The sequence below is a fragment of the Capsella rubella genome, unplaced genomic scaffold (assembly GCF_000375325.1).
Source record: "Capsella rubella cultivar Monte Gargano unplaced genomic scaffold, Caprub1_0 scaffold_1, whole genome shotgun sequence".
NCBI lineage: Eukaryota > Viridiplantae > Streptophyta > Magnoliopsida > Brassicales > Brassicaceae > Capsella > Capsella rubella.
This window is the reverse complement of record NW_006238923.1, coordinates 5,143,437-5,154,823: the sequence shown is the minus strand read 5'-3', so window position 1 is coordinate 5,154,823 and position 11,387 is coordinate 5,143,437. Positions and strand designations below refer to the sequence as shown.

Sequence of the window (11,387 nt, the reverse complement as noted above, 5' to 3'; positions counted from 1 at the left end):
ACCGATACTTTTGAAGGATTCAACGATATAGTTAATTATCCTCCTTGAATATTTTGACACATACTTCTTTTTTTTTTTGGTCACCTGACACCTACTTCATCCTATCAATAAATCGAGTATATATCACTAATTTATCTTAGATGACATACAGTGTATTATGCTTTAAAAAAAAAAAAAAAAGGATGACAAATCTCCTATGTACGGCCGGGCATGAACTTCTTTCGGATATTGTCTCTGATAAAATTTTATTTCATAATACATATCGGGCTTTAAAAAACAAAGGCCCATTAAATGTTTCTCACGGTACGTAACGTAATCGCATTTTAACCTTAAAAGTTTACAAGTATATAAACCAGTTTCCCCTCCCCCAAACGCCTTTTATTGATAGACTAGTAGAATATACTATATAGTTCACGCATATCAACCCTTATTTAATTAGGGGCTAAATGCACAAAGCCAAATATCGGATCGTAGCCGTTGAGTCCAGCAAAATAAAATAAAAAAACTTTATAAACAAAGTACCCACATGCATGGGGGAAGAAAATCCCCATGAAGAAAAATGAACGGCTGAGATATTTATTTAATTACCAACGTGACATTGTGATGCAAACAAGAAAATACTATCTCACGTGAATATTCCACATTGGGATCTTCCATTAGATTCCATGTGTGAGCGCCTCCAAAGCTAACAACTACACAACGGGCACGCACGTTAGCTGAACACACTCTTTTTTTTCTTCGCTATTCCGTTTGATCCCACCAGCAGACTTGTTGGGACGATGACCGTTGTGACTTCCCAAACTACAAGTATTATTATTTATTATTTCCAACTTTTCTAACCAAAAACCAAGAAGAGCAAAACAAATGTTAATAGTATTTTGTTTTTTTTTTCATACCAAATTCTATACACAACAATGATATTGTGAATTTGCTTTCTTTATTTATCTAGTAACGCGCGTGAACTAATGCGGACCTACCTACCCACCAGTTTCCAGACCTGACAAAAGGGTATTAACGGCGTCAAAGTTGCCGTTAATTCCGCAGCTGAATAATTATTTTACACTGTATGTTTCCATTGCCATTATCACTTATCAGTGGGCACCATCACAGGAGAGGTCCAACGGCTACTTGATGCTGATGTGTATACGTTAGCTAGCTCTCACCCGAACATAATTTTAAGCTCACTCTGAAACAAAGTCAGACGCACAAGCCATTCACAAAAAAAGTAAGCTAAAGTATTCATGTGTAATATAGACTCGTAGTTTATACGAGTCTTAGCACAGCTTCAGACAAAATACCATGATAAAACTACTAAGCGACTCAAGGATATTTTTTTCTTTTTGTTTTCGAGAAATAAGAGAATCTTCATGCTACGTTAAAACACGAAATAGTAAAAAAAAAAAAAACATCAATTATATATGCTTTTAATACATCCGGGTCAGCGAGTCATGACTACTAGTATTGTAGTAAAATTGAGCTGCAGGGGGGTTAGGTGGAGATAGTTACTTTTATTTGTTTTTAGTTCGAGTCGGTAAATTAAAGTTGCTTTTACACTTAAAGAGTGTTCGACGATGCCGTTTATCTCAAGCAGCCGGGCACTTATCGATCATTCATTGGCACAGCTCCGCGGTGGTGTCAAACGTTACATCCTGACCCACTCTTCCCCGATCATGATCCTCCTTATAGCTTCTAAAGAAAAAGTCATATTTTTCGCCCACGTTGATTTTTAGTGTATCCACACTTGTATATTGGATTGTCTTATGATTGCTTTTAAGAAAAAAGCTACAATTGATAAGAAAAAAAAAATTCACAATTTTAAACACACAAAAACAAAAACAAAAAAAGACAAATATGAGTGTTTTTCAAAATGTATATATGTGATTCCTACCTACAATGTTACGATGATTGAAACAAATTTTGTTTACAGAACTTGTAACCTTTCCATCTCTATAGATTTTTCGTAATTTTTCAATTTATTTTTGGAAAGCAAAAAAGAGATAAATATAGCAGTGTTTAGTGACTCAACCTGTGACTATTTGTCGGGACACATGTGTAAGAAGCAAAGCACCCTATGCCTTTCTTGCTACTCTTGTTTTCTTCTCCTCTGTCTTCAACGCTACACTATCTTTAGAAATAGTGTATATATCTGATTGATTTAAATTTATAAATGATTCTTTTAACGTGATTATAAGTATTACTATGTGTTAATCAAAATCTTCCTATTACATTGATCTAACAATAATAATAAAAAAGTTTCTTGAAAATCAAGTTGATTTGTATATTTTAGAATCATAATTTAAGATTCCATAGTAATTTACCTATCAGAATCTTTAGGGGAAAAGTCATATAGCCTTTAAAAATCTTTTTACTGGTCCAATGCAATAAAAAAAAAGCAAAGTAATTATGGAAAAAACAAGCTGACATTTATATATCTGTGAAGATTAATTAAAAAGTGTATAAACCAACCATAGCCAGACGTACTCTGGCCTCATCATAATATTCATACTATTTTCTTCACTCTCTTCTTCTTCTCTCTCAAGTCTCAACACACCTCCATAGCTCGTCTTCAATACGCTATTTATCCATTTATATCCATATTCTATCTTTTCTTCATTGCTTGTTATTTTTTTTATCACACAGAAGAAACGTTTACATACATAAAGAAATGGGCTTCTTAACTCGATTTTTTGTTTTCATGTCACTCTTGGCTGGTTTGGTTTCTGGGTTTGCTCTACAGAAGCTTCCTCTTGTTCAGTTCGACGAAGGTTACACACACCTGTTTGGTGACCAGAATCTGGTTGTTCACAGAGACGGCAAATCCGTCCGGTTAACGCTCGATGAAAGAACCGGTTCGTGTTTCTTGTTCTGTTCCTCTTGAGTCTTGTTATTGGTTTATGTTTCTTGATTAGTTTTGAATGATATGCTAATACAAAACCATGTTGTTTTACAGGTTCTGGGTTTGTCTCAAATGATATATACTTACATGGGTTCTTCAGCTCTTCTATCAAGTTACCAGCAGATTACTCTGCAGGAGTTGTCATCGCCTTTTATGTAAGCAACACCAATTAATCCTCTTAACTTTTATCTTGATTTTTTCACAATGTTTTTAGCTATTTGGGTCCACCCAAAACTAGATATTTCTCATATGATTCTCTTGTTTTTTTTTTTCCATTACTGACTAGAGAAAGCATAAATCTTGAAAACGTTTTGTTCTGTTCATCTTCTCAGCTATCAAATGGGGACTTGTACGAGAAGAATCACGACGAGATTGATTTTGAGTTCTTGGGGAATATTAGAGGCAAAGAATGGAGGATTCAGACGAACATATACGGCAATGGAAGCACACATTTGGGCAGAGAAGAAAGATACAATCTTTGGTTTGATCCAACTGAGGAGTTCCATCAATATAGTATCCTCTGGTCTCTTTCTCACATCATGTAAGTATAAACAATCTCCCAAAATTTCTCCTTACTAACCCAGCTTCTAGAGATCAATTAAACTATAGCAATTAGAATAGTGAACAGAGGCTTTAGACGGCCAAATTAAAGCCGTTACTTGATGTTTCTATTTAAGGAAAGCTAACTTGGGTTTATGCAAGATGAGAGGGTGTGACCTGAATTCAATTTTATAAGTAAAGCTGGTGGATATAGTTTCTTGTTTTGGAAAGTTATTGAAATTACAGCATTCGATTTTTGGAAACAACAGAGTACCTAAAACAGAGTATTTTGGTAGCTCTAGTTCACTTTTTAGCTGTATTTTTTTTTACCAAAAATGTCACCGTTTAGATAACTTTCATGTGAAGAGAGTTTGAGGAATTTTTTTTTTTGTTTATGTGGTTGCAGATTTTATGTAGACAATGTTCCGATAAGAGAAGTGAAACGCACGGCGTCAATGGGCGGTGACTTCCCGGCGAAGCCAATGTCTTTATACGCAACCATATGGGATGGCTCCAAATGGGCAACTGATGGAGGCAAATACGGTGTAAATTACAAATATGCCCCTTACGTCACCCACTTCACTGATCTAATCCTCCACGGCTGCGCCGTCGACCCCACAGAGAAGTTTCCGGCCTGCCAAGATGAAGCGGTCGAGGATCTTCGGCTGGCGTCGGAGATAACTGTGTCTCAAAGGAACAAAATGGAGATTTTCCGACGGAAACACATGACTTATTCGTATTGTTACGACCATATGAGGTACAAGGTGGTTTTGTCCGAATGCGTAGTGAATCCAGCCGAGGCTAAACGTCTCAGGGTCTACGATCCGGTCACGTTCGGAGGGATTCCTCGCGGCCACCGGCGGGGGAAGCACCGGAGCAGGAGCCGCTTAGCCGGAACTGAGGCAATATGAATCGGTGTCTAATGTTCAGCTAGAGGGCATTTTTTCTTCTTTTTTTTTGTCGACATTTTGGCATTTTTTCTTGTATAGGAATATATGAATTATGAACTTAAGAATAATGGAATCGCACTGATATATTTTTGACTTAAGAATAATAGTTTTAATTATTTGAAATGAAGAATAATAGTTTTAAATATTTGATAAAATTGAAATCATAGAATGATGAGAATAGTATAGTAGTGAATAATAAAATATAATGGACAATGATGTCAAAAAAAACTATAATAGTATTGTAAACTTCACATTAAAATGTCAACATATTTTTTTTTCTTGAGTTTTGTTTTCTTCATCTGGATCCTGCATCCATATATGTTCTCATCACTATCTTGGTTTTTTCAACAGAATTGAGTACGTTTGTTTACTTTGCACAAGTGTTCGTCGTTGGGTCCAAATCATTGTTGACTTATTTGTCTAGCTATTGTGTGACCATATACACATTTCAGTTCATTCACATATACAAAAAAATGTGTCAATGATAAATGTCATTTCGAGGTACATCGATGTAAGAACTCGTGGGTCCGTTTGGGATTGACTTGCGTGTCCATGCGATGTTTTTCATTTATTCCAAAATCTTCATATGTTTTTGTTTCATGTAAAAGACGTATATTTTGGGACGTATGTAATGTAATGTAACAGATCAGTGCCATATGTTTCCTAGTAAAAAAAAGGTTCAAAATACCATACAAAGACTGAATTAGTGGTTTGGTTAGGATAACAAAAACGGCAACAAGGATCTTAATACGTGTCATCTTAGTATATGTGGACTTGGTTATGTAACCCGACAGTTGATTAATGATATGAAAGACTTTTTAGTAAAGAGAATAAAATTCGTAATTAGTGGGAATGTAAAGCTTGGGTTATTTAGTCAAAGATCAGCTTTTACATATACATTATGTTTTGTCGACTACTACTAATCTGAATTATTATCTCAAGTCTGATCAATGAAAGTTCCAAACACACGTAAAGTAAAAAAAACTCATATCTATTTTGAGAATTCACCACAATTCGTACTTGTTTTACGAAATATGTCGTGGAATGGACCCAAGACACTTTAACAAAATGCTGTAACTTACTTACCAAACGTATAATCTATCTATCATCTCATGGGGTCATATGGATTCATATTTAAATCTTTTATCATATGATGGATACTATGGGCCATAAGGCCCATTTGATTCAAAGCAAAATTAGTGACGTGATAAATATGAAAAAAGCATATTTATAAAGATGCGGAATCTCGATTTCGTTCCAAATCTGATATGCATCAAATAATAATACACTAAACGTGAAATTAATTCGAATTGTGTTAATGATGAATTAATCGTGCATTTGACATAGGAAAATTAGTGAAATTATGAGAAATAAGTCCGAATAATTAAAATTTTACTGAGTATGAATATGATTTGACAATGTAGGATGAAATTTATGGAAGGGGGGGAAGGAAAAAGAAAGAGAGAGTGTAAAAGAGAGAAGTGATCAAAGGAAAGCCACCGTTTAAGACTGTTAAACGCATGCGTCTTAACTAAGCCAAAAAATTAAAAATCACTCTTACCCTTTACACCTCTTTCCTCAAAAACCCTAGATCTCTCTCTCTCTCTCCCTTTTAGGGAAGCTTCCCTTTGTTTACACACATCACTTTAACTAGATTACTCTCTTCTCTTCTTTATTCACACAGCTTCACGTTGAAGACGAGGGATTACTCGATTTTGCCAGATCTGTTTGTCTCTCACTCCTCGTTTTACCTCAAAAACCCTTCACATTTTTGGTGATTGCTTCTTCCTCTAATTTCGTTTTTTTTTTTGGGTTTAGTGTTTTTCTTCCTAAATTTATCTCATTTCTTCATGGGTTTCATCTGAATTCCCAAGATTTAGTGTGTGATCTCGTTCAATTGAATCAAAAGCTCATCTTTTTCTACTTGATTCTGCAGATCTGTTTGAAGGAAGCTATGACTTGTGTTTGTTGATAGTGAGAAGTAAAGGAACGGTTTTTATCTACAAGATACTTGCTTTTTTTGTCCTTTGTTGTTGCCACAAATGGCAATGCCACCAGGAAATGTTGTTACTCCGTCTGAGAAATTGCAGTTTCCTCCGCCCGCTAACGTCGCCGGAAATTGGATCCCGGACGAGCGAGATGGGTTTATCTCTTGGCTGCGTGCGGAGTTTGCTGCGGCTAACGCGATCATCGATTCCCTTTGTCAGCATTTACAAACGATCGGAGATCACAACGAATACGATTCCGTGATCAGAAGCATCCATCACCGTCGTTTAGGCTGGTCTCAGGTTCTTACTATGCAGCAGTTTTACCCAGTGGCTGAGGTTTCTTACAACCTTCAACAGATTGCTTGGAAACGGCAACAGCAGATGCCACCTCAAAGGCATTACAGTTCTGATCAGATTGGGAAATTTGGAGGAAGGAGATCAGGGCCTGGGTTTAACAAGCATCATGGTGGTGGTTACAGAGGAGCTGATTCAATGGCCAGAAACGGGCATAATTTCAATTCGACCTCGGATTACCATAGTGTAAGCAGTGATCATGTTGAGAATCGGGAGGAAGCTAAACTAGCAAGTGATGTTAAGGCATTATCTGTTACAGAGGAGAAGAAAGGTAATTAAATAGTCTTTGTTTGGCTTCAAGGCTTTGCTTGCTTGTAAGGAAAGCAATCTTTTATTGCTGTTAATTTTTTTTCTGCAGTTTGGTATGACTGTATGAGATAGTGCATTGTATATTGGGGAACATGTTGATGGTGGAAGATACTGTTTTAATCTCTCGGGTTTAGTCTTTGGACTCTTTGCTCTGCAGAAAGTGTAAGTTTTGTTTGTGTTTGTTTGTGGGACAGATGGTAGCGAGAAACCAAAGAGCGATAGTAAAGTCGAGAAAAACCTGGAAAAATCTGAAACTCAAGAGGAGATAGTGAACCATAAGTGTAACTCGGCTTCTAAAGGTACTTACCTTACTTCTTGGGTTTTCACCTGATATTAGACTTGGTTGCATTATTCTGATTATGCGTTGTTTCTTTGTTTCAGATAACAGTCTCAGTTCAGAGCAAAAGCGAGAAGAGAAAGATAAAGAGTGTCCTGCAAGCATGGCAAAGACTTTTGTTGTCCAAGAGATGTATGAAGCAAAAATGGTGAGTTGGATTTTCTTAGTGTCTGTTTATAGTTTACGCCTAGGACACTAAGTTGCTGAGTTTTGTTGAGTAGGTTAACGTTGTCGAAGGATTGAAGCTGTACGACAAAATGGTTGACGCAAAGGAGGTTTCTCAACTCGTTTCTCTTGTGAACAATCTGAGACTTTCTGGTAGAAGAGGTCAACTTCAAAGTAAGAATCGTGTTTGCTCTACTGTAATGATTTTACTTGTTTCTAGTGGGGTCTTAAACCGTTGGTTAATGGGAAACAGGTGAGGCATATGTGGGTTATAAGCGGCCAAATAGAGGACATGGACGTGAGATGATCCAACTTGGTCTCCCCATAGCTGATACGCCGCCTGATGATGAGAGTATCAAAGGCATGTCCTTTAAAATATTCTCCCTTAATTTTTTTTCTCTACTTTTAATTTATGTGTATGGGTTAACATGAGATATGGGTTTTATGCAGATCGAAGAATAGAGCCAATCCCATCATCTCTTTCAGACATCATTGAACGTTTGATGACAAAGCAAATCATTCCTGTGAAACCAGACGCATGCATCATTGACTTCTTCAGCGAGGTTAAACTGATTGCTAAATTCGTTGAAACCCCTAAAAGTATTTTTTGTCTCTGTCTTCTTAACAAATTAGGAGTTTTCTTTTGTCCTCTATTTATTGTGAACCATAGGGAGATCACTCGCAGCCTCATATGTTTGTTCCTTGGTTTGGACGACCCGTGTGTGTCTTGTCCTTGTCTGAATGCGATTTCACATTCGGAAGAGTCATTGTCTCTGATCATCCTGGCGACTACAAGGGCTCTCTCAAGTTGTCTCTCACTCCCGGGTAACTGAATTCATATACATATTCTGCAAACTCGAGATCTGTCAATCCTTTTGTCATCAATCTATTTTGGTACTTTGAACAGATCGGTTCTTATGGTGGAAGGCAAATCCGCAAATCTTGCTAAGTATGCAGTCCACTCAACCCGAAAGCAACGGATACTCATCACCTTCATCAAATCTAAACCAAGAAGCTCCATAACCGGAGCTAACTGGGGACCCCCGCCTAGCAGATCGCCGAATCACCACATCCGTCACCCAACCGGACCACCTAAACACTACCCGGTTATCCCAACAACTGGTGTCTTGCCCACACCGTCTCACCGCCCACCAAACGGATCTGTTCAACCGATGTTCATAGCCCCTTCTCCTCCGCTTGCCCCTCCAATGCCGTTCCCAGGTGCTGTGCCACCAGGGCCAACGGTATGGCCACTGTTGCCACCTCATCCACGGCACCAGCCGCCACCACAACCTCGAATGCTCATCCCTGGCACCGGTGTGTTCCTCCCACCAGGTTCAAACCAAGAAAATGTTACACAAGGGTCCCCAGAGAAAGCAGACAACAGCGAGGGAAGCAGCAACCCTGCACAAGATGTGAAAACGAAGGAAGAAGGTCGTAACGGAAGTGCTGCAGGGGAATGCGGTGGCAGTAATGGTAAACAGAGCAATTAGCTGAAGAAGAGAGATAGAGCAAAGAGGGAAAAGCTAGTTTTTGAGAGATATGAAATCTGAGGTGCAGTTTATAAACTGTAAAAAAAGAGCGGCGAATTCGATGCAAGTGTCGTTTGTTTTTGTCACTTGGAGGAATTATTTTTAGGAGAGAAGCAAAAGAGACCAATAGCAAAATTTACCCGTTTTCTTACTCTCTCTCTCTCTCTCTATAGAAATCATCATTTATCTCTCAAAGCTCTGCCACGATTCACTTCCCACTTTGATCTTCATATATTACAATTCAAAAGTCATATATCAATATATTTGTTCATATATACCAATTGTTTCTCGCAAACATGTCTCCAAGAAATTACAAGTTGAATTTTTTTTCCCTTCGAGAAAATCTCATCCACAAAGATTGGAGTTTTTATCATATTAATCATAGTTTACTACATATATATTATCTAGTGAAATAATGCGACAAAATCTCATCCACAAAAACTTGTAGTAGTGAATTCATGCCAGTCCTATAACCACATATTTTTCATATAGTTCAGTATTTACTATTCATGATTGAAGAGAATCTGAGCATAAAAGACAAAAGATATGTGAAATATTCGTATCCATTATCCAATCTTTATGAATGAGAGAATTGGACCCATGTTGTGTCCCCTACCACTATAGACTACAGTATAGGCTTAATGGTCCTGGTCTCGGAAATTAACTTGTATAAGAATAATTAATTAACTAACTAATATATTAATCATTTTAATATGGAAGGATGAGAGAGGATGATTTTTTTATATGAGTAAACACAAATATAAAGTAATTGATTTTTTATAAAACGATCTAAACTTATATCACCAAAGTGATTTGTAACCAGATTTTATTATTATTATAATTTTAAAATTAAAATGCTAAAAGTTACGCTGAAGTAGTACAGTTGTTTAACTAAAATGTGATAAAGGATAAAAAACAAAACCTACTTGAAAAAACAACTAAGCTGGTACATCAATTATTGTCATAGACTTCCAAATTTTCTCGATTATTGTTTACAATTTTTTTTTTTCTTTTTTTCCGAAACATAATACAGCTTGATAGCGGAATATTAGAATATCCCATTTCCCATCATACAAATTCTCTTTTCAAGTACTGTACATCCTTACCGGATATGAGAAACAAATGTAAATGGGCTGGCCTTGAGTTATTGGAAAGAACTGATATATGAAATGAACCTTCTGCTTTGTCATTCTTGACCTTAGTTCATAATCAATTTTGTTGAGTGATTTCATATCTTTTTTTTTTTCCAGCAATCACTGATTTGTTTAAATCCTTCAAATTTTATTTTTGAGAATAAACCTTGATTAGGAATGCCATTTTTCTGAATTTACAACATTTTAATTAGAGAATCATATAAAGAACCTTTTGTTGGACTTCTTACTGATTCAGCCTAGTTCCCTCTAGAGTGTTTTAGTAAACAGCTTAAGGAGTTAAAAAAAAACAAGCATTATCGTTGTATATTCCTTAATGTTATTGCTCCTTTCTATCAGTATATATTATGATGTAGTAGTCAGCAAAGATTGACTAATACGGCAATAGAATCTCTACTGAATCTCCGGTGGTCCTAGACAATGTCCTACTGTATCAAAAGTCCGATTAGCCAAGTCTAGTACCCGACCAATTGATGGAGAAATATCATATGCGTTTGTATTTTTATCTTTCTCCGAAGTTAATTGATTGGTCAATTTTGTTAACAATTTCCTCTTGAGTCAAAAGTTTTGACCAACCAGCTCCGTGCGAAACTCTCTCTAGCTGTATTCACACACACCTAACAAAATTATTGAAACAGTGGGATTGATGTAAAGCTTATATCATTCAACCACCTCTCTCTCTTTCTTCCCCCCTCTATGCCAATACATGAATGATTATATATTAGATAGATGTGATGCTTGAGTCTTTACGTTGAAGATTTATGAATGGGACAAAACTTAACCTTTTTAACAGGTTAACACGTGTGTTTATGTAGATTATTCATTGTATACTACATTATGCAATGGTTCCAAAATAAAACTGTTTAATGTCATCAAATTCACAAGAGGACTGTCTTGGTGTTAGATTGGCTAGTCAGTTTTAGATATCTAGAAATCAGACCATACGATATGTTTAGTTTTCATTGATATCGTCTGTATGTGATCATTAATAGTGTGTTGCTTGGCTAATCTTTTAATTATCGTGTGACTTAAAAATGTGACCAGTGAAATTAGGTAGCCTGTGACTGTTGTGAGACAGCGAAATCATGGCTTTCCTCAATTTGATCGCTTCTCTTCGTCCAATTTCTTCAATGCTTCTTTGTATCCCACTAATAATATTTTTTTT

The 11,387-nt window shown here is 36.5% G+C and overlaps 2 protein-coding genes across 2 annotated transcripts; both read left to right on the top strand.

Annotated features, from left to right (window-relative positions):
* The first annotated feature begins 2,488 nt into the window (after nucleotides 1-2,488).
* Nucleotides 2,489-4,472, top strand: LOC17900896 (probable xyloglucan endotransglucosylase/hydrolase protein 28). Its single transcript, XM_006305012.2, has 4 exons — nucleotides 2,489-2,849; nucleotides 2,951-3,051; nucleotides 3,229-3,437; nucleotides 3,843-4,472. The coding sequence occupies exons 1-4, from the start codon at nucleotides 2,666-2,668 to the stop codon at nucleotides 4,345-4,347; spliced, it is 999 nt and encodes a 332-aa protein (XP_006305074.2). The 5' UTR covers nucleotides 2,489-2,665; the 3' UTR covers nucleotides 4,348-4,472.
* A 1,466-nt stretch (nucleotides 4,473-5,938) lies between these two features.
* LOC17900125 lies at nucleotides 5,939-9,225 on the top strand. Its single transcript, XM_006306942.2, has 9 exons — nucleotides 5,939-6,160; nucleotides 6,323-6,999; nucleotides 7,232-7,336; nucleotides 7,419-7,522; nucleotides 7,596-7,713; nucleotides 7,793-7,900; nucleotides 7,990-8,102; nucleotides 8,210-8,364; nucleotides 8,447-9,225. The coding sequence occupies exons 2-9, from the start codon at nucleotides 6,429-6,431 to the stop codon at nucleotides 9,030-9,032; spliced, it is 1,860 nt and encodes a 619-aa protein (XP_006307004.1). The 5' UTR covers nucleotides 5,939-6,160; nucleotides 6,323-6,428; the 3' UTR covers nucleotides 9,033-9,225.
* Nucleotides 9,226-11,387: the final 2,162 nt, after the last annotated feature.

Coding starts and splice junctions, on each gene's coding strand:
- LOC17900896 (XM_006305012.2), top strand. CDS start 2,666: ATGGGCTTCTTAACTCGATTTTTTGTTTTCATGTCACTCTTGGCTGGT. Junction 2,850..2,950: donor AACGCTCGATGAAAGAACCG/GTTCGTGTTTCT, acceptor GTTGTTTTACAG/GTTCTGGGTTTGTCTCAAAT. Junction 3,438..3,842: donor TGGTCTCTTTCTCACATCAT/GTAAGTATAAAC, acceptor ATGTGGTTGCAG/ATTTTATGTAGACAATGTTC.
- LOC17900125 (XM_006306942.2), top strand. CDS start 6,429: ATGGCAATGCCACCAGGAAATGTTGTTACTCCGTCTGAGAAATTGCAG. Junction 7,523..7,595: donor AGATGTATGAAGCAAAAATG/GTGAGTTGGATT, acceptor TTTGTTGAGTAG/GTTAACGTTGTCGAAGGATT. Junction 7,901..7,989: donor TGATGATGAGAGTATCAAAG/GCATGTCCTTTA, acceptor GGTTTTATGCAG/ATCGAAGAATAGAGCCAATC.